The 19,622-nt window shown below is 50.8% G+C and overlaps 1 protein-coding gene across 2 annotated transcripts; it reads left to right on the top strand.

Annotated features, from left to right (window-relative positions):
- The first annotated feature begins 10,093 nt into the window (after positions 1-10,093).
- On the top strand, positions 10,094-19,360 carry CDK5RAP3 (CDK5 regulatory subunit associated protein 3). Of its 2 annotated transcripts, XM_055407664.2 has the most exons (15): positions 10,150-10,205; positions 10,431-10,476; positions 10,845-10,919; positions 12,197-12,328; positions 12,609-12,709; positions 13,084-13,132; positions 13,773-13,951; positions 14,181-14,317; positions 14,497-14,641; positions 15,017-15,127; positions 15,652-15,730; positions 16,315-16,403; positions 18,200-18,405; positions 18,762-18,933; positions 19,025-19,360. In XM_055407664.2, exons 4-15 carry the CDS (start codon positions 12,286-12,288, stop codon positions 19,088-19,090), a joined length of 1,377 nt encoding a protein of 458 aa, XP_055263639.2. In that variant the 5' UTR covers positions 10,150-10,205; positions 10,431-10,476; positions 10,845-10,919; positions 12,197-12,285; the 3' UTR covers positions 19,091-19,360. The 2 variants fall into 2 exon arrangements, with proteins under 2 accessions (XP_055263638.2, XP_055263639.2); XM_055407663.2 differs by lacking the exon at positions 10,845-10,919 and having other exon boundaries at positions 10,094-10,205.
- Positions 19,361-19,622: the final 262 nt, after the last annotated feature.

The following is a 19,622-nucleotide window of genomic DNA, read 5'->3' as shown; positions in this document are numbered from 1 at the left end:
CCTGATTGAGAGTCAGTGTCCAGTCCAGAAGATACCAAAGAGGCTAAAAGCTTAACTGAGGTTTTGGGAAAATAGTAGAAGGATGACGGGATGAGCACTAGCCTGGGGACTGGCACCAAGGGTCAGGACACTGTTTCCATCTGTACAGGAGGAAGGGGCTTGTGCTGAAAACACTCACTCCCTTCCCTCCTCTCACCCCACACCACCCTGCTTCAAAACACAGGCCTTTCTGATGTGTGGGATCCAGAGGGGGCAGAATTCTATTCTCTGAGCTCCACTCTGGAGGAGGCACCCCAGTGGGTGGGATTTAAGCGGATGCCTACATGACCTTCCCTTCAGAGAAGGCCAGCAGGGCCAGGTACAGGAGCAGAGGCCCATCCCAGCTCCCCATCCTGGGAGGGACCAGCCTGGGAAGTTAGGCCCAACCCCTGACCTTTGGTAGGTTTATTTCTGGGAGGGGCCGGGTTGGGAGGGGAGTTTGAGATAAGGCTATAAACTATGACTATCCCTTAAACAGATCACCCCACAAGGCTGCTGTATTGTTTTCTAGAATTTTCCACCTTTCAACACACCTTCTTAATACTAGGTTCAAGTGTGATATTTCAAATACGAACATGAAATGTGCAAGTTTTCAGAAATGTGTCCTTGTTGGCTAAAGCAAGTTAAAATACACCTAAGGGAGTCTCAAGGACCTTGGTGCCCTATTAGACATGTAGCCATGGGGCCCCATTGGGTTGCAGATCTAACCTGGCCCAAAAGATCATTCCTAGTTTATTGACCTCTGCCCAGGGAGTAGATCTAGGCTCCAGGGATGTTTATTTCCCAAAGCAGGGAGAAGGGAGGGCCTGCCATCCTCCTCAGCACTCCCCTTCCTCTGGAAGGCCAGGAGATGAGACAGTCTGGGGGTGGCCAGCCTGGTTGAGGGGCAAGTGGGGCAAGGCCACAGACTGGTCTCTGGAAGCTATACCAGGTGCAGCCAGGAAGAGGGCAGGGCAGGTCTGAGGTGGGTGCTGAGGTTGCCACTGGAGGGGCTGCCATTGCTCTCCTTCAAGGAGACCTCAGTGAGCAGTGGGAATATGAGCAGCCAGTATTCCTGCGGACTGTGCAAATACTTAGAACTCTGAATCCTCATTGCACTCTAAGATAGAGTCTCTGAGTGGGTTCACCAACTTGCATCCCCACCAGCAATTTTCCTATTACCCTTTGTATTAGCTCCTTGTGGCTGCTGTAACACATTACTACAGAGTCGATGGATTGAAACAACAGAAATGTATTCTCTCACAGTTCTGGAGGTCAGAATTCCAAAATCAATTTCACTGGCCAAGACAAAGGTCTTAGCAGGGTCATGATGACTCTCGAGTCTCCAGTGAGAGTCCGTTCCTTGCCTCCTCCAGCTTCTGGTGCCTGGAGGCATTCCCTGGCTTGCAGCCACACCACTCCCCTCTCTGTCTCCTTCATCCTGTCACCTTCCCCTCTTTCGTGTTGTCTAATCTCTCTCTATCTCTCTTTTATAAGAATACTTGGGAGAAGGACTTCCCTGGTGGCCCAATGGTTAAGAATCCACTGGCTATTGCAGAGGACACAGGTTGGATTCCCAGATTCCCATGAAGCAACTAGTTCCGTGTGCCACACCTACTAAAGCCCAGACCCTAGAGCCCGTTCTCCGAAAGAAGAGAAGCCGCCACAATGAGAAGCCTGTGCATCAGGAGCCCCTGATGCTGAAACTAGAGAAAGCCCGGGGGCAGCAACAAAGACCCAGCACAGCCAAAAAAAAAAAAAAAAAAGAATACTCGGGAGAGTATGTAGGGTCCACCCAGATGATCCAACATGATCTTACTTAATCACAACTGCAAAGATTCTTTTTTCAAACGAAGTCATATCCACAGGTTCCAGTGATTTGATGTGGACATCTCGGCGGGGGAGGGCGGGGAGCGGACTGGAAGATGACTTTTTTGTCCTACTGCACTCTTCATTTTGACCATTTCTGTACTATCAGACTGTGGTAGTGAGTGTGCCAACCAAAATACCCTGTGAGGAAGGACTTCCTGCCTTCCTCAGCTGCTGGCCTCCAGCTGTCAGCTCTTTCAGGGTCCACCTCAGCTACAGAGAGCATCTCTCCCAAGGGCCTGCCCTTCTAGGGATGTAAGGTCCAGCCATTTCAGCCCCATGAAGGACATGCGGAGAGGCTGTATTCACTTCACCAAACTGACAGAAGTTCTGCAAGTCCTGTGTTACAGCTGGATTTCTCTCCTGCCCAATCCTACTTCTGTCTGGTTCCTCTCACAGGAAGTGATCCCTAGTAAGCATCTTGCCCCCTAAACTTCACCTACTCTGGAGAACACAACCCAAGACAGAGACATTAACATTTTTGCCAATGCGACGGAAGTGAAGTAGTCATTTTTGTGTCTTATATATTTGCTTTTCCCTAGAATACTGGATTCGGAGAAGGCAATGGCAAGCCACTCCAGTACTCTTGCCTAGAAAATCCCATGGATGGAGGAGCCTGGTAGGCTGCAGTCCATGGGGTCGCTAAGGGTCGGACACGACTGAGCGACTTCACTTTCACTTTTCACTTTCACACATTGGAGAAGGAAATGGCAACCCACTCCAGTGCTCTTGCCTGGAGAATCCCAGGGATGGGGGAACCTGGTGGGCTTCTGTCTATGGGGTCACACAGAGTCGGACACGACTGAAGTGACTTAGCAGCAGCAGCAGAGCACTGGATTGCGGCTTTCCAGGTGGCGCTAGTGGTAAAGAACCTGCCTGCCAATGCAGAAGACATAAGAGATGTGGGTTCGATCCCTGGGTCAGGAAGATCCCCTGGAGAAGGGCATGACAACTCACTCTGGTATTCTTGCCTGGCAAATTCCATGGACAGAGGAGGCTGGCAGGCTACAGTCCATGGGTTCGCAAAGAGTCTAACACAACTGAAGCAACTTAGCATGCTCCAGTGCACTGGATTGAAGAGTGTCCCCCAAACTCAGGTCCACCTGGAATCCCGAAGTGTGACCTTATTTGGAAATAGGGTGTTTGCAGACGTAATTAGTTAAGCTAAGAACATACTAGATTAGGGTGGGCCTTAAATCCAAGAACTAGTGTCCTTCCAGGAGGAGAGACATGAAGGGAGAATGCCATGAGATGATAAGAGCAGAGGATGAAATGATGCAGCTGCCACTCAAGGAACAGCAAGGATTGTCTGCAGCCACCAGAAGCTGGGTGAGCGGCAGGAACAGATTGTCCCTCAGAGCCTGTGGAAGGAATCAGCCTTGCTGACACCTTGATGTTAGACTTCTGGCCTCCAGAACTGTGAGAGAATACATTTCTAATTTATTTTAAAAATTTTTATTTTATTTTATCCATTTATTTTTAGCTACACTGGGTCCTCACCACTTTTTTCAGGCTTTCCCAGTTGCAATGAGCAGAGGCGGCGCCCAGGCTTCCCGTTGCGGTGACTTCTCTTGTTGTGGAGCATGGACTCTAGGCACACAGGCTTCAGTAGCTGCAGCATGAGGGCTTGGTAGTTGCAGTTCACAGGCTTTAGAGCGTGGGCTCAGTAGTCATGGCGCATGGGCTTAGTTGCTCCAAGGCATGTGGAGTCTTCCCAAACAGGGGATCAAACCCATGTCCCCTGCATTGGCAGGCAGATTCTTAACACTGGACCACCAGGGAAGTCCTTTTTCTATTTTTCAATGTTTATTTATTTGGTGCTGGGTCTTAGTTGCATCAGGCAGTATTTTTAGTTGCAGCATGAGAGATCTAGTTCCCTGAACAAAGATTGAGCCTGGGGCCCCCGCATTGGGAGCCCAGAGTCTTAGCCCTGGAATACCAGGCAAGTCCCATATTTATTATTTTAAAGCACCTTAAGTGCAGTGCAGTGCTTAGTCACTCAGTCATGTCTGACTCTTTGTGACCCCATGGACTGCCCACCAGGCTCCTCTGTCCACAGGGATTCTCCAAGCAAGAATACTGGAGTGGGTTGCCATGCCTGCCTCCAGGGGATCTTCCCAACCTGGGGATCGAATCCAGGTCTTCTGCATTACAGGCGGATTTTTTACCATCTGAGCCACCAGGGAAGCCCTTTAAAGCACCTATTTGGTAATAAGTTGTTACAGCAGCCCCAGTTAACCATACACTGAGTTTCTAGTAAGACTGAGAGTCTTTTCACACATGTATTGGCCATTTGGGTTTCCTGTTCTCTAAAAAGATCCTTTCACAACACAGAAAAACGTCTCCACCTGCACTAAAATAATACAACTGCTTTTATGGATTCTTGGGCTCTTTGCACAACTCTATAGTTTGACAGATACCAGCTGCCTATTAGTTGGGAAATCTGATCTACAGGATAAAATTTCAACCCTTTGTCAGGGACCTGAGTGTTCCTCGTGGTCTCATCTTGCCAGTCTCTTCAACCTGATTTCTCTTCCCGTAAATATTCCACAACAGACTTCTTGTGGAACAGCCATGCCGTCTCTCACCTATGTGCTTTATCCACGTTACTTACTCCCTCTTCCTAGAATGACACCCATCACTTACATGCCTCTCCTCCCTGCTCTCCCTCCTACCACAGTTCGTTCCCATCCTACCAGACTCAGCTCAAGTATTACTTCTCCCAGGAGTCTGTTCTGATGGTATTCCCTCCCCATCTCATGCCTTTACCCCCCACTTGAGATGGATACTCCCCCTTTTCTGTTTCTCTAGCCCTCTAAGCATCCCTCTTATTTTGTCTGTATGGATTTTTTTTTAAGCACTTACTATGTATGAGCACAGAGTTAGGTTCTGGATGTGCTGTCATGGGATTTAGAATGTGGTGGGCCTCACACATATCATACAGCCATTTTCTGTGAGGGCTGAGACAGTGTCTTCATGTTAAGGTCTCCAACACATTGGCAAATGTATTCAGTCACTTCTGACTCTTTGTGATCTCACGGACTGTAGCCCTCCAGGGTCCTCAGTCCATGGAATTTTCCAGGCAAGAATCCTGGAATGGGTTGCCATTTCCTATTCCAGGGCATCTTCCCAATCCAGGGACTGAACCCACGTCTCCTGACTCTCTTACACTGACAGACGGATTCTTTACCACGGAGCCACCTGGAAGGCCCATCTTGGCAAATAGTGCTTGACAAATAGAGGGTAACTAACACTGAACAGAAAGGGAAGGGAGGCTACAGAGGTGAGAGGTTTGGCAATGGACTTGGTTGTCCTCCCCGTGAAAGAGCAGATTCCCTCCACCTGCCATGATGGGGATGAAGAAACCATGAAGAGCAGGGGCAATCCTCAGAAGATGACACCTTGAACCCAATTCATGAAACTACCCTGTGAGTTATTTTCCCTTAGACTGACAAAGGTGAAGGGAAGGAGAGGGCATGGTGGCCAGGGTTTATCATGGGTCCCAGAGTACCACCCAGCTGAGTGGCACCTCATGGGCCTTCTGGTTTATGCTTAACTTACGAAACTAACCAGCTCTAATATCTTCGCCTTAAATTTCTCCCTCGAGCTCCAAGTGACTCCAAGTCCTGAGCTGTAGGGGGAGGGGTGAAGAAAAGATCTGGGGGATGCACAGCCCTCCCCCCAGACCAAGTGATCATGGTCCCCACTCATCACTAAATACCTTCCTGCACCTGCTGCATCTTCTCTCATTCCTTCCTTCTCAAGCATCCATTAAGCACCTGACACTCAGTGTCAGGGTCATACCAGGGGCTGGGGTCACAGAGATGAACAGGCCTGTACTCCCTGCCCACAAGGTGCTCACTGACTAGCTGGGGAGACAGACTGCAAAAGCCAACCCAGAGACTACACTGCAACCAGCAAGAGGCCCAGCTGAGAATGCTGTTTCCAGAGCCTTCAGCCCAGCAGGCAGATACACCACATACACACACACACACACACACACAGCACAGTCAGTGTTGCTGTGAGCAAACACACATAAGACACGGACCATAAAGTCATAAACATACGGTAGATAAAATAAATGGATTATCTGAATGTCAAGGGTACGCCTTCCTTTTATAGATATTGCAAGAACATAAGCAATGGACCTTCTTGCCCAGAATAGGGTGTGGTAAGAAAGAACTCTGGTAAAGGCCAGGAATTGCCAGGGTGGGGGTGCCGACTGTCTGACACAACATCAGGGGAGAAAGTGGGAATCAGGCCGAAGAGGAGGGAGGAAGAGGCCTGCAGCTATAGTGGCCCAGCTGCGTGAATGCAGCAGGCAGGGCTGCCGGAGAAGCCACATCCCACGGAGAACAAGAATGCAGGCTGGGGAGCCAGACAGGCCTGGGTTTGGATCCCAGCCTCACCAACTACCAGCTCTATGATCTTGGACAAGTTACTTAATTACCTGAGCTTTGGCTCCCTTGCCTTTAAAACCTGGCTAATAAACAGTCTCCAGATTATAAGGTTGTTTGGAAGGATCAAATTAGATAAGGCTTGTAAAACATTTAGATCTACACTGGCACACGGCACAGACTATCACTTAATAAGCAAGCTAACAGCAAAGGACGGCAAGGCAGCCTGCACACACAGCACCCCGGGGCCCTGTGCTTTCCTGTCTAAAGCCACCACAGGCCTCCTATCTTCTTCCTCACCTTCCTAAGTGCTACCCCTCTCCCAACAGCACCCCACCTGCTAAATCAGCAGAGAATTGAGATTCACAGTCAGAGCCTTTCACAGCCTCTCCCTGCCACTTTCCAGAGGATGGGAGCCCCAAGGACCTCGATGCTCTAGAGGCCGGACAACTTGTGTGCTTACCTGCCCATTGGCCCTGAGCCTCTCGATGGCCTCAGAAAAGGACAAACAGTGCAAATACTGCACAAAATCCGCACCCCTACGCTCTCTGGGGCCACCACCCCGACGCTAGCACCCGGGCAGAGCTGTTCTCAAACACCCTTCTTTCCGCATGAGTCACCTGGGGTGCTGCAAGGGGGTGGGGGTGAAGTGCTGGTGGTCTCTGCCTCCACCACCTTACCAGGGCTGGGCCTTCCAGACTCATCCTGCCCTGCCCTGCCCTGCCTGTTGGTTCAAGGAGGAGAGATGCACCTTGAAGGTGGGGCAGGGCCATGCTTCTTGGGATGTCCCAGGGAGCCAGGAACACATAGTTGGAATCCAGTAAGTTTTTTTAATCATAGGGAAGCTCCAGCCATTCCTATAGCCTGAGTCAGGACTCTAAGATGGGAGCCAAATTCCCATGAGAGAACCCTGAAGGGGCCCTTAGTTCTGCCCTATGAGCCATTTTTATGGAAGACTTTCAACCCCTTCTATAACAATAATGATTAATGTTTCATAGACACACACAGAGAGTTTGCAAATAATGAGGAAAAAATCTATGAAAGCATGTTGTAAACTATAAAGAGTTACATACATCTAGTCTGTTTGTTTATTTAAGCTTCTAAATAGAAATACCCTGAGATGGTCAGAATGTTTTATCTCCATGTTGAGGAAACTGTGGCTGGCAGAGAGCTTATCGAAATGGTCTAAGATCTCATTGGGCAGGAATCTAGGTCTTCTCACTGCCCTTTCACATCACACAATTCAATAAAAAATTTACTAAGCCCCAAGTGATGTGCTGGGCAGGAGGGGGGAGGGTCACATAGAAAGACTCAAGCAGAGCCTCCTGGAGGAGCTAACAACTTGGAAGGGGAAGGGTGCAAAATGGCACATCCAGCCCTGTGAGATCCCCTGCCCACCCTCTCTCTTCTCTCCTCTCAGCCTCTCTCCTCTGCACTTCTGGACCCATCTCATGCTCTCCCTCAGCTTCAGCCACAACCTGGACTGCAGATGAGTCAGCCTACAGCTCTCCAAAGCTGTATCTCCAGCCCCCTGAACTCCACAGCTGCAGACCCTGCACAATTCTCCTCCTGCACGATTCTCACAGGGGAGTCTCCCTTGGCCACCAACCCCACAAGTTCAAAGCTGAGATGCCCTCCTCCTCACTCCCTGCTCAGCATCCTGCATCCCTGAATTAGGTGGGGCACTCCCACTCAACCACCTATGTGTCATCCTGTTGTCCCACTCCCCACCCACACAGCCAACCAACTGCCAGTCCTGTCCATTTTCCTCCAAACCATCTCTGAAATCCAGTCCTTCTCTTCCTCCTCGTGCCTCTATGTCAGGTCAAGCTCTAACTCTTGCATAGTAACCTTTTAACAGCCTCCTTGCATTCAGCCTTACCTCCCACGAGTCCATCGTCTCTGCAGTCAGTTTGTACAGGTCCCTCTTTGCCTCAAGCCTCAAAGCCTTGAAACCCTCCAGTGATTCCTCTCTCCCTGCAGGGGTGAAGTCCAAGTTCCTTTCTGAGATGATATGATACCACCCTTCCACCTTTACAGGCCCTTCTCCAGCCACCCCCTGCCTCAAACATTTCACAGCACAGAAGCTGGCCCATCTGAAGGGCCGGTTTCATAAGTGTGAGACCTTTGCAGTATATACATATATATATATTTATTTATTTATTTATCTGGTTGCACTGGGTATTTGTTGCTGCCCACAGGCATTGGAAGGACTGATGCTAAAGCTGAAACTGCAATACTTTGGCCACCTCATGCGATAAGTTGACTCACTGGAAAAGAGTTTGATGCTGGGAAAGGTTGGGGGTGGGAGGAGAAGGGGACGACAGAGAATGAGATGGCTGGATGGCATCGCCGACTCGATGGACATGAGTTTGAGTGAACTCCGGGAGTTGGTGATGGACAGGGAGGCCTGGCGTGCTGTGATTCATGGGGTCTCAGAGAGTCGGACACGACTGAGCAACTGAACTGAACTGAACTGAACTGAACAGGCTTTCTCTAGCTTCAGAGAGTGGTGGCTACTCTCTCCAGATGTGGTGCAGGGGCTTCTCAATGTGGTAGCTTCTCTTGTTGCGAAGCACAGGCTCTAGGCACACAGGCTCAGTAGTTGTGGCTTCCGGGCTCTAGAGCACGAGCCAAGTAATTGTGACACACGGGTTAGTTGCTCTGAGGCATGTGGCATCTTCCCAGACCAGGGATCAAATCCAGGTCCCCTGCAGTGTCAGGTGTATTCCTATCCACTGCACCATCAGGGAAGTCCAGTTCATATTTTTTAACAAGGGCATTTTAATTACACACTGGACTCCTGCAGTTATCTTGCTAGTCTTGCCTGCCTGTTGTTCCTGCACCTCATTGCAAAGCCTGCAAAGCTTTGTACAGTCTACTCCACCCGAACACCACTCCCACATCTCCCTCTTTCTGCAGCTCTTCTTTTAACACTCAATTTAGGTGTTATCTTTGGGATGCCTCCTTTGACCCTCCTCCCTCTCAATCCCTGCCCTAATCACATAACACGTAGCAGGTGTTCAACACTCGTCTATTACATAAATTCAGTGAGAAGGTAATGTGTGACAAAAGTGTCACAAGACTTTTAAACTATGATCCACGGTAAAGCGAGGCAAGGAGGGTGTTTCTAAAAAGACTCTTCTTGAGAGTCTCTTGGACTGCAAGGATATCAAACCAGTCAATCCTAAAGGAAGTCAACCCTGACTATTCAGTGGAAGGACTGATGCCGAAGCTGAAGCTCCAATGCTTTGGCCACCTGATGCGAAGAGTTGACTTACTGGAAAAGACCCTGATGCTGGGAAAGATTGGGGGCAGAAGGAGAAGGAGGTGACAGAGTATGAGATCGTTGGATGGCATCACCGACTCAATGGATATGAGTCTGAGCAAACTCCGGGGGATGGTGAACGACAGGGAAGCCTGGAGTGCTCCTATTCATGGGGTCGCAAAGAGTCGGATACGACTGAGCGTCTAAACAACATCAAGGACCTCTAGGGTCCTCAGTGGGTGATAGGACCCTGTCGGCCGACTCGTTAATCTTTACGCAGAGGGCTCCGCGCCTGCCTGGCCGGAAGCGACTGGGACCAGCTCCAGGGCGCCGCCTGCCGGGATCCCGCCGCCGCTGCAGCCCTTTCCTGGCACCCCGGCTCCTGCCGGGTCTTGAGCCCGCCTCGCGTCTCCCATTGGCTGGCTCCTCTTCTCCCGCCCTTCCAGGGCTCAGCCACTCGGAACCCCGGGGTGGGTGGGGCTTGAGGCCGGGGATGGAACGCGTGTCCCGATTGGCTCTGAGGAAGGCGGTGACGTGGCCGGAGAAGACCCGTCTGTGTCTAACCCGAGGCCCAGCCACAGCAACACTGGATCAGTGGTAGGCGGGGCGGGTCCCGGTCGGAGGCCGGAAACGGAAGTGGAGGGAAGATGCAGGTGGGGGAACAGCCGCTGGGGAAATGGGGGGCTGCCCTGGGACCCCTGGGCTGAGTTCACCCGGTCCTTTCCTGACCTGCTTCCTCAGGCTCTCCCCGGGGAGCGGCCCTCCCCGGCCAGTTGTGCTGGCCCCGCGGGGTGGCGGTCGGGGCGATGAAGTGAGCGGGCGAGTGGCTTGTCCGCTCGCGGCACTCAAGCACCTTTCCCCGCTGTGTTTCCCGCCAGGACCATCAGCACGTGCCCATCGACATCCAGACCAGCAAGCTACTCGGTAGGAGGGGCGTCCCCGCTCAACTAGCTGTCAAGGGGAGACCTGGCCTCCTTGCCCTCTCTCACCAACAGCGGAAGCGCCGACCACTCGCTCTGTTCTGTGCTCCCATCTGTGGCTGGACCTGCCTCAGTAAAAGGAGCGGGAAGGAACCATGCATAGAGCCTATACTTGACCTGTGTTTTCTATTTTAACGTATATTACATGTTGTCAATCATATCTTTCAGGGACAGAGAGTTAAAGGCTTACCTTAAAGATGATCAGCTGCTGAATGGCAGATCTGAAGTTAGAACCTAAGTCTGTCAGGTTCCAGTATTGTATTGTGCAGGAAAAACAGCTTTCTTCCTTTTTATTTTTAACTTTGATTTTAGGAGGAAGAGGCACATAGGTCCAGTTGAAAAGAAAACCTTTTAGTGGCCAGGCCATCTCCCTGCTGTCTGTATCGGGTCTGTATACCTCCCCTCCTGTTCGGAGCCAGGGAAGGGCCTCTTCACTCTGACCCCTCTAGGGCAGTGCACAGCTCCTGGATTTTTAAATGGTCTTTGAATTAATTGTTTTGATGCCAGTTGTGTCATTAAGATGACATCTGTTTGCCTATGTCATTCTTCTGCTTCTGTTTCTGTGACATCTACATAATTTTTGTTTTTGAAGATTTTAGTGGAGTGCAGCAATGGGAATATAACTGATAACTAGTGTGGGCTTCCAGCATTTGACCAGTTGGCAGATTTATTAACAAGGGCAAGGTGGCCACTTAGTGGAGCATCTTTAACTTCATTTCGGATTTGTCCCAGCTCTTCAGGATATGTACACTCTTGATGTATATGCTTGTTATTGGTCCTGAAACCCAGGGTTTATTGAGGGTTTATTCTATACCAAGTGCTGTTTTATGTGCTTAACATTATGAAAATGAAGATCACTACAATTTCTTGAGCCCTTGCCATGTGCCAGGCACAGCGTTCAGTGTTTTAATTCAGTATATTTATCAACCCCATTTTACATGTAGAGAAACTGAGGCACAGAGAGGTTGAGAGACTTGCCCAAGAAAGTTGGTAATTAGAGCCAGGACCAGCTGACCACAAAGTCTAGTCTTAGCTCTCTCCTATGAGGAAGTGTACATGGCTCTCATTCACCTATACCCTCAACTAAAAACAGGTCTGGCCCAGAATCCAGGAGGTCAGTCACATTGGTATTCATGTGTGCAGGATGGTGCTTCCCTGGTAAGAGTAGACCAGTGTTATTTAGTCCGTAGGGGCTTTGCAGTTGTTCATTCATCTGGTATCTGGTGTAACCATCTTGTATTTTTCATTGTCATGGTTAATCCCAGCCCTGAGAAAGTAGAAATTGAGTGGCGTCCTCTGTCAGTAAGAAAAATATAATTATCCATGGAAAATTACAAAAATATCAAAATTACAAAAACAAAAATATCATGGAGAATTTAGAGTGGTCCAAAGTGGTACTTTGATGTCAGGACCAATTGAAAGCTTTACTTTACTCTTTGTTGAGGCAGTTACTTTATAAAAGTCACATTGTGAATAAAGTTAGGTTGCTGGAATCTGTTTAGCCCCAAGCATCCCTTTGAGCCCATCTTCATTCTCATCTTCCCATGACCCCTACACCTTAACCAGTATGAGTACAACTTTTAGCCAATGCCTTAGCATATGTCACTTGAATCAGTGATGGAATTTTGGCCATGGGAATGCTATGATTTGGGTTTCTGCTATAGATTGGCTGGTAGACAGAAGGCACTGCAACCTGAAATGGCAGAGTCTGGTATTGACCATCCGAGAGAAGATCAATGCCGCCATCCAGGACATGCCAGAGAGCCAAGAGATCGCCCAGCTGCTCTCTGGATCCTGTGAGTGCTTCGGGACTGCATTACTGGACCCTCCTCTTTCCTGGGGTGGTGTATGTCTGCTGAGCTGTTCCCTTTTCTTTAGTCATAGGACTGACCTCTAAAGAAAGAGAGGCTTTTATTTGGGGTATAGATGCTGGTTTGTTTCAACACAAAATGATGAAGGGAAGAGCTGTGCCCTCTAAAGTTACTGGCATATACATGAGTCAGCCATATGCGGTGGCCGCAGTGGTGGGTTAGAGACTTGTTATTTCCAAAGTCTTTGTTTTTCTTTGCTTTCCAGACATTCACTACTTCCACTGCCTAAGAATTGTGGAGCTTCTCAAAGGCACTGAAGCCTCCACAAAAAATATTTTCGGCCGGTACTCTTCACAGCGAATGAAGGCAAGTATGGGTGACGGTGGTAACACACAGCTGGAGGCATCCAGTCCAGGGGGTCAGAGGCTGTCTGGTCTCGCTGAGGATCCATTGGAGATGTCCCCGTGGAATATTTCCTCAGCTTTCTCTCTATCCCCATAGTTTATGCCAAAAGTAGATCCTGAAAGTGAAAGTATCAGTCGCTCAGTCATGTCCAACTCTTTGTGACCCCTACCCCTGGCTTTACATTTGCTTTGGGAATCGCTCGTTGGCACCATATGGTGGTCCAGCCAGTATTATGAAGGAGGATGAAGATGCAGAGACTGGGAGATTGTCCCCTGTTGGGGGATTGAGCTGGGATGTGGCTGCTCTCCTGGCTCACTTCCTGTTTCTTTTCTTAGGATTGGCAGGAGATTGTAGCCCTATATGAGAAGGACAACACCTACCTAGGTAAGGGGCCCAACCTACCTGGGAGTCCCAGTGTCCACGGGGAGGCTCTCTCCTCGAATTTGGAGACACTGGGCTTCTAGGAGGTACAGTTCATGTGCGGGGAGAGGCTGGTGTGTAGATTTTCAATGAGTGTTGGGAGGAGGATGACCACCAGCCAGGTTGTGGGCATTTAGATGGGTGCTTCTGGGTCTTCTGCTGGTCACCTCTTGATGACTAGCTCGCCCTGTATCGCTCTGCTCCACTGGGCAGAAGAGGCACAGGTTGACCTGGGGCCTGTATCAAGTGCCTGAGAGAATAACTAAAAGGCTGACTGTAGTTTGGGTTGTATTTGCTAACAGTGTAAGTAATTATAATAGCTAATATTGACCAAATATTAATACTTACTAAATACAAGGAATTATACTTGTGTTTTATATGAATTCTCTTAATTCTTATGATAAATATTACTACCCCTGTTTTATAGTTGAGGACTGGATTGGAGAGGTTAAATGACTGTCTTAGGTTCCACAGCCAGGAAGGGGAGGAGCTGGGAGGTCAACTCCCGTGGCACCAGGCTAGGGTGTATTTGCGCATGTCTTTGGGGCATGCCTGCCTTAGGTGTGGGGGTCTGGGGTGAACTTCCTGGGCCCATCTTTCTCAGTGGAACTCTCCAGCCTCCTGGTTCGGAACGTCAACTATGAGATCCCCTCCCTGAAGAAGCAGATCACCAAGTGCCAGCAGCTGCAGCAAGAATACAGCCGTAAGGAGGAAGAGGGCCAGGCGGGGGCTGCCGAGATGAGGGAACAGTTCTACCACTCGTGCAAGCAGTATGGCATTACGGTGAGCAGGCCAGGTTTCCTGCAGTGGGAGGACACATGCCTGGGGCCTCTGTCTGTCATCCTGGGCCCGTTGCCTTTGCTTCTAGGGAGGGCTTTCCTTCTCTGCCGGTTGGGCCCTTCTTGGGCCAGTTTCTTGCCCATCTTTAATCTTCAGGCATTTTCTTTAATCCGCTGGACTCCACTTCCCACCACTTTTGTCTAAGTGGACCCATCTCATGGATCCTCTCTAGGGGGACAATGTCCGAAGAGAACTACTGGCCCTGGTGAAGGACCTACCAAGTCAGCTGGCCGAGATCGGGGCAGCAGCCCAGACCCTGGGCGAAGCCATTGACCTGTACCAGGCCTGTGTGGGGTTTGTGTGTGAAAGGTATTGAGGGCCCTGGCTTCTCCCCGGTGGAGGAGGGGCGGGGACCATTAAGCTACTTCCCCGGCTGTGCTCTCTTCTCCACTTGTACTTTCCCCACGTGACACTTGAGTGCCAGGCCCAGCAGTGGGCCGGGCCTCACAAATGGGTAGCAGGAGGGTCAGCGGCATGCTCCACTGCAGCCCCACAGAGCAGGTGCTGCCGATGCTGCGGTTTGTGCAGACGCGGGGGAACTGCACGGTCTACGAGTGGAGGACTGGCGCGGAGCCCTCGGTGGTGGAGAGGCCACACCTTGAGGAGCCCCCTGAGCAGGTGGACGAAGACGCGGTAAGACAGGCCGAGACCCCTCATACACGGTTCAGTCCTCCCCTGTCCCCTTTGAACTCAGAGTCCAGAGGGAAGAAAGGGGTGTTCCTGTGAGAGAGACTGTAGGTGGAAGGGCCCAGAAGGCCCTACTCCTTCGTCTTTCTGGCTTCCTTGAGACCACAGGGTAGATGAGCGCTGAAGAGGCCCAGGAGGCTGGTCCGTTTTGAACTGGGAACTCTTCGGTCCCCTGAGTTCTCTGAAGACAGAGTCTCCTTTGGGAAGCTTAGAGCCCATTACGTTTGAACAGTGTGCCAGTGCTCCCTACTGAGACCTAGAAGAAGGCAGGCCCCTTTTTCTCACCCATCCTCTTTGAGCTAACACTTTTTTCCCTTCTAGATTGACTGGGGTGACTTTGGGGTGGAGGTGCCATCTGAAGGGGCTGACTCCGGCATCTCTGCCCAGACTGCTGGAATTGACTGGGGCATCTCCCTGGAATCGGATTCAAAGGTTGGGATGCTCTCTCGGTCCATCTCTCTTGAGGACTTTCTGTGATTGCTGTTTTGGTGATAAGAAACATGTTGGGAATTTCCTAGTGGTCCAGTGGTTAAGATTCTGTGCTTCCACTGCAAGGGGCAAGGGTTCAATCCCTGGTCAGGGAACTGAGATCCCAGGTGCCCTTCAGTGGGGTGAAAGAAAAACAAAAGTTTTCTCTCTCTCTCTTTAAAGACGTCACTTGAAGTTCACAGCTCTTGGACCACATATAGTTTGGGAGGAGGCAGAGTTTCCAAAGTGACATGTCAGAGTTTTGACCTCTTTCTCTTGGTGTTTGGGGCAGGTGTAGGGGTATAGGCAGGTGGTACCTATATGCATGGGCCCACACTGCCATCTTTGCCAACTCCGTCAGGGCTGCAGGTCCTTCATACAGTTGAAATGTGCCATCATTGGGCTTACTGAGGGCTTTAGTTTATCCTGGCTCCCTTTGCTGGGGAAAGTTCTCCCAACACTGCAGGGGTTCTTTGCTCTCCATCTAGGAAGCTGGGGGTGATGAGATAGACTGGGGAGACGATGCCACTGCTCTGCAGATCACCGTCCTGGAAGCCGGAACCCAGGGTGAGTGCGTCGCTCCCTGCAACCCTGGCACAGGGTACCCCCTGTGTCTCTAGAAGCAAAGAAAAAGTACATTGCCAAGACTGCGCTTCTCATACAGTTACCTGTTTTTTTCAAAATCTTGTAGTTGGTGTGAGTGTAATGGATAGAGAAGAGTTCTTAAAATGAAGCCTAGAAACTCTCAATGCTTTGGATATTGAATGTGGGTCAGCCTTTGTCTGGGATGTTCCTAGAGGGCTGACAGGCTCTGAAGCCTGACCTGGCCCCCCTTCCCCACAAGCCAAGAGGCTGTGACTGTGATCTGAGCCACTAGAGGGCAGTGCAGGATGAGACTTGATGCCCACCAAAGTGAAGGAGCTCTTGGTTCTTTGGAACTCAGCTCTGTGGTCCTCCTCACTGACTGCAGTTGGCTCTTGGTGCCTGATTAGGGCTGCGACAAATGGGAAAGGGTGACCCTTCCTTCTTGGGTTGGAACAGGAAGTGGCTTTAGTGTAGTGTCTATGTCCACGTTAATGCACCAGGACTTCTTAAACCAATGGTCTTGTCTAGTCTTTAGCCACTTTATCACTTCTCTCTCTTCCTGGCAGCTCCCGAAGGTGTTGCCAGGGGCCCGGATGCTCTGACACTTCTTGAATACCCTGAGACCCGGAATCAGTTCATTGATGAGCTCATGGAGGTACTTTTGTCTCTGGATGATGTGTGGGGAGGCCCGGCACCATCATAGGCGGTATTGCTCTAGACACCTGACTTGACCCTCCTGTTTGTGTGAAGGATGCTGAGTGCTTTCAGTGTTCTAGAGCAGGGGCACTCCCATTCACTCTGGAGCATTAGGATGCTTCGCATTCATTCAACGGACTTCCCCAGTGGTTCAGTGATAAAAAATCCGCCTGCCATGCAGGAGCCACAGGAGACAGGAGTTTGATCCCTGAGTCAGGAAGATCCCTTGGAGGAGGGCATGACAACCCACGCCAGTATTCTTGCCTGGAGAATCCCATGGACAGAGGAGCCTGGCTATAGCCTATAGGGTCGCAAAGAGTTGGACACAACTGAAGCGACTGAGCACATATTCACTCAACAGTGTTTATCATGTTTATCATGCTTCCTAAACCCCTGGCACTGTCTGAGGAGACTGAGCAGAAAACAAGAGAGAATCCTTGACCTCGTGGAGCTTGTAGTCTAGTGGGGAACGCAGGCAAGAAACAAGGTAAACAAGGAAAATATGCAGCATGTTAGGCGTTAACATAGTGCCATGGAGAAGAGCTGGGAAGGGCGATGGGGTTGCTGGGAAGGCCTGTTTTTATGTTAGTGGTCAAGAAGGCCTTGTTGCAAAGGTGACCAGTAATTCAAAACCTGCAGGGGGTACAGACGGCTCCAGCAGAAGAGCCTTCCAGGCAGGGGAGCAACACAGAAGCTTTGAGGCAGAAGTGTCCCGCACACGTGATGAGCAGGGAGGCCGAGCAGGGGAGCCAGCGGGTAGAAGAGCTCAGAAAGCTGAAGGGAACTGGGGGCTGTTGGGGGTTTGGAGCAATTTGTGTTTCATGTCATCTCTGTGGCTGAGGTGTCTGGCAGCCCACAGTAAGAAGCTGGTGTTCTTGGACCTTCTTTGTGGCACTGGGAAGCTGGGGGCCTGCCTTTGTTAATTTCTGAGTCTGTCCACTTCCCAGGCCTGCTGGCAGGGGAGGACCTCATAGAAGGTCTTGTCTTCACCAGTCTAGTTCAGGTTTCCCATGGTTGAATAAAAGTGACAAAATATGTGACTGGTTCTCAGATTCTTCCTAGCCTTTCTTTAATCTAGGGCTTCTCAAACATGGATTCCTGTTCCCTGAATCTCATTTTTCCCATGGAGAGAAAATACCTTCATTCAGCAGAGAGAACCCCTTGAATCTCTGCTTTGTAGTTATCTGATCCATAGCCGGGGAGGAGAAGGAGGTGGTCCTGGGTTAGGTAAGGCCTGAGACAGCAATGAGGGACTGAAAGTTGATGGTGGAGGCTGCCCCAAACTCCCACCTTATAGTTGGTGAGTTTCTAGCAATAAAAGTGCTCAGAGGAAACAACTGCTCCTCTGTTGTCACTGTTCAGTCACTAGGTGTGTGTGTGAGTCATTCAGTCATGTCTGACTCTGTGACCCCATGGACTAGCCCACCAGCTCTTCTGTCTATGGAATTCTCCAGGCAAGAATACTGGAGTGGGTTGCCATTCCCTTCTCCAGGCAATCTTCCTGACCCAGGGTTCGATCGTGGGTCTCCTGCATTGCAGGCAGACTCTTTACAGTCTGAGCCACCAGGGAAACCCCGTTCATTCGCTAAGTCGTGTCCAGCTCTATACGACACCATGGACTATACCACACCAGGCAGTCCCCTACTGTCCCTCCTCCAGAATCCAACCCTTACCTTTTTCTTTATTTTGAGCAGGCTGAGGGCCTAGCTTCTGAGTTCTTTTCTCAGTTTGAACCAAATCCTCTTCTGTCCTCAGCTCGAAATCTTCTTGTCCCAGAGAGCAGTGGAGATGAGTGAGGAGGCAGACATCCTGTCTGTGAGCCAGTTCCAGCTGGCTCCAGCCATACTGCAGGGCCAGACCAAGGCAAAGATGGTCACCATGGTGTCAGCACTGCAGGATCTGATTGGCCGGCTTACCAATCTTCGAATGCAGCACCTGTTTATGATCCTGGCCTCACCAAGGTCTGGCTTTCCCCTTGCTGTTGGGCTGTTCCAGGGCATGTTGCAGGGCTCTGCCATCTTCGGCGGCCTTGCCTCCTTGTTTCCTCCTCTCTGTGACCCCTTGGACCTCATCCCTGCCTCCCATAACTGGGGTTGGGGGTTCTCTTTGGGGTAAGATGGGATGGCTTGAAATATGCAGGCAGAATCTGCTTCCTGGGTAGGATGGGGAAGTGGGAGTGGCATTCCATACAAGGAAGGACCGAAGGATGTGGAGGCTGAGCGGCCAACAGAGACTGAGCTTCTGCTGTTCCAGCAGTTGGATGGGGACACCCAGGCTGCCCAGAGACACCAAACACTTACATGAATGCCCTGCTCAGGTATGTGGACCGAGTGACTGAGCTCCTCCAGCAGAAGCTGAAGCAGTCCCAGCTGCTGGCTTTGAAGAAAGACCTGATGGTGCAGAAGCAACAGGAAGCCCTCCAGGAGCAGGCAGTTCTGGAGCCCAAGCTGGATCTGCTGCTGGAGAAGACAAAGGAGCTGCAGAAGCTGGTGAGGCCAGAGAGGCAAACCTGCCCGGTTTCTGCAGAATGAGGCCCCTTTGCCTTCTGCCCCGCGCCCACTCGGTGTCACTGTCTTTCAGATTGAGGCTGACATCTCTAAGAGGTACAGTGGGCGCCCTGTGAACCTGATGGGAACCTCTCTGTGACCTGCTGCCGCTGTTCTTCCTGCCCATCTTCTCAGCGTTCAGGATGGAGGAGGGACAGCGCGGGGCCCTCCCTGGTGAGAGGCTAAGCCGACTGGAGGCCGGAAGGCCCCGTGATGGAACTGTCACCGGATGGTGATCTCGGCACTCTTTGTACTCTCTGCAGGAGGCTGTCTTATGGTCCTGCGGCCCCTCAGCCTCAAATCACAGCTTCTGCTCCTTCTTGTTAATGTAGTTGGACTTTAATAAAAGAGAGAGATTCTTGTTTCCCTACTTACAGTGCCCGTCCCTGGGCCTGGGGTTGAGGCTGTGTACCCGTTTGCATGGGCTTCTTGATCCTGTGAGGTACCAGGCTGGGGACTTTTCCTCTTTGCCTCTGGTGGCAGGGAGGCCCCACAGATTAACATCTACAGAAAGTTCAGCAAGGGGCTCTGCGGTAGCTGAGTCAACCGGGGCCCTTTCTCTCCACAGCCAGGCCCAGACTGCCCCACTCAGGCCAGAAGCCCAAGGGGAGTCAAGTGGCAGCCTTGTTGGA

This window comes from Moschus berezovskii, chromosome 20 (genome assembly GCF_049115385.1).
Source record: "Moschus berezovskii isolate FMDL1 chromosome 20, NW_MosBer_1.0, whole genome shotgun sequence".
Classification (NCBI taxonomy): domain Eukaryota; kingdom Metazoa; phylum Chordata; class Mammalia; order Artiodactyla; family Moschidae; genus Moschus; species Moschus berezovskii.
The sequence above is the reverse complement of the archived record's forward strand: the minus strand, read 5'-3'. Positions and strand labels throughout refer to the sequence as shown.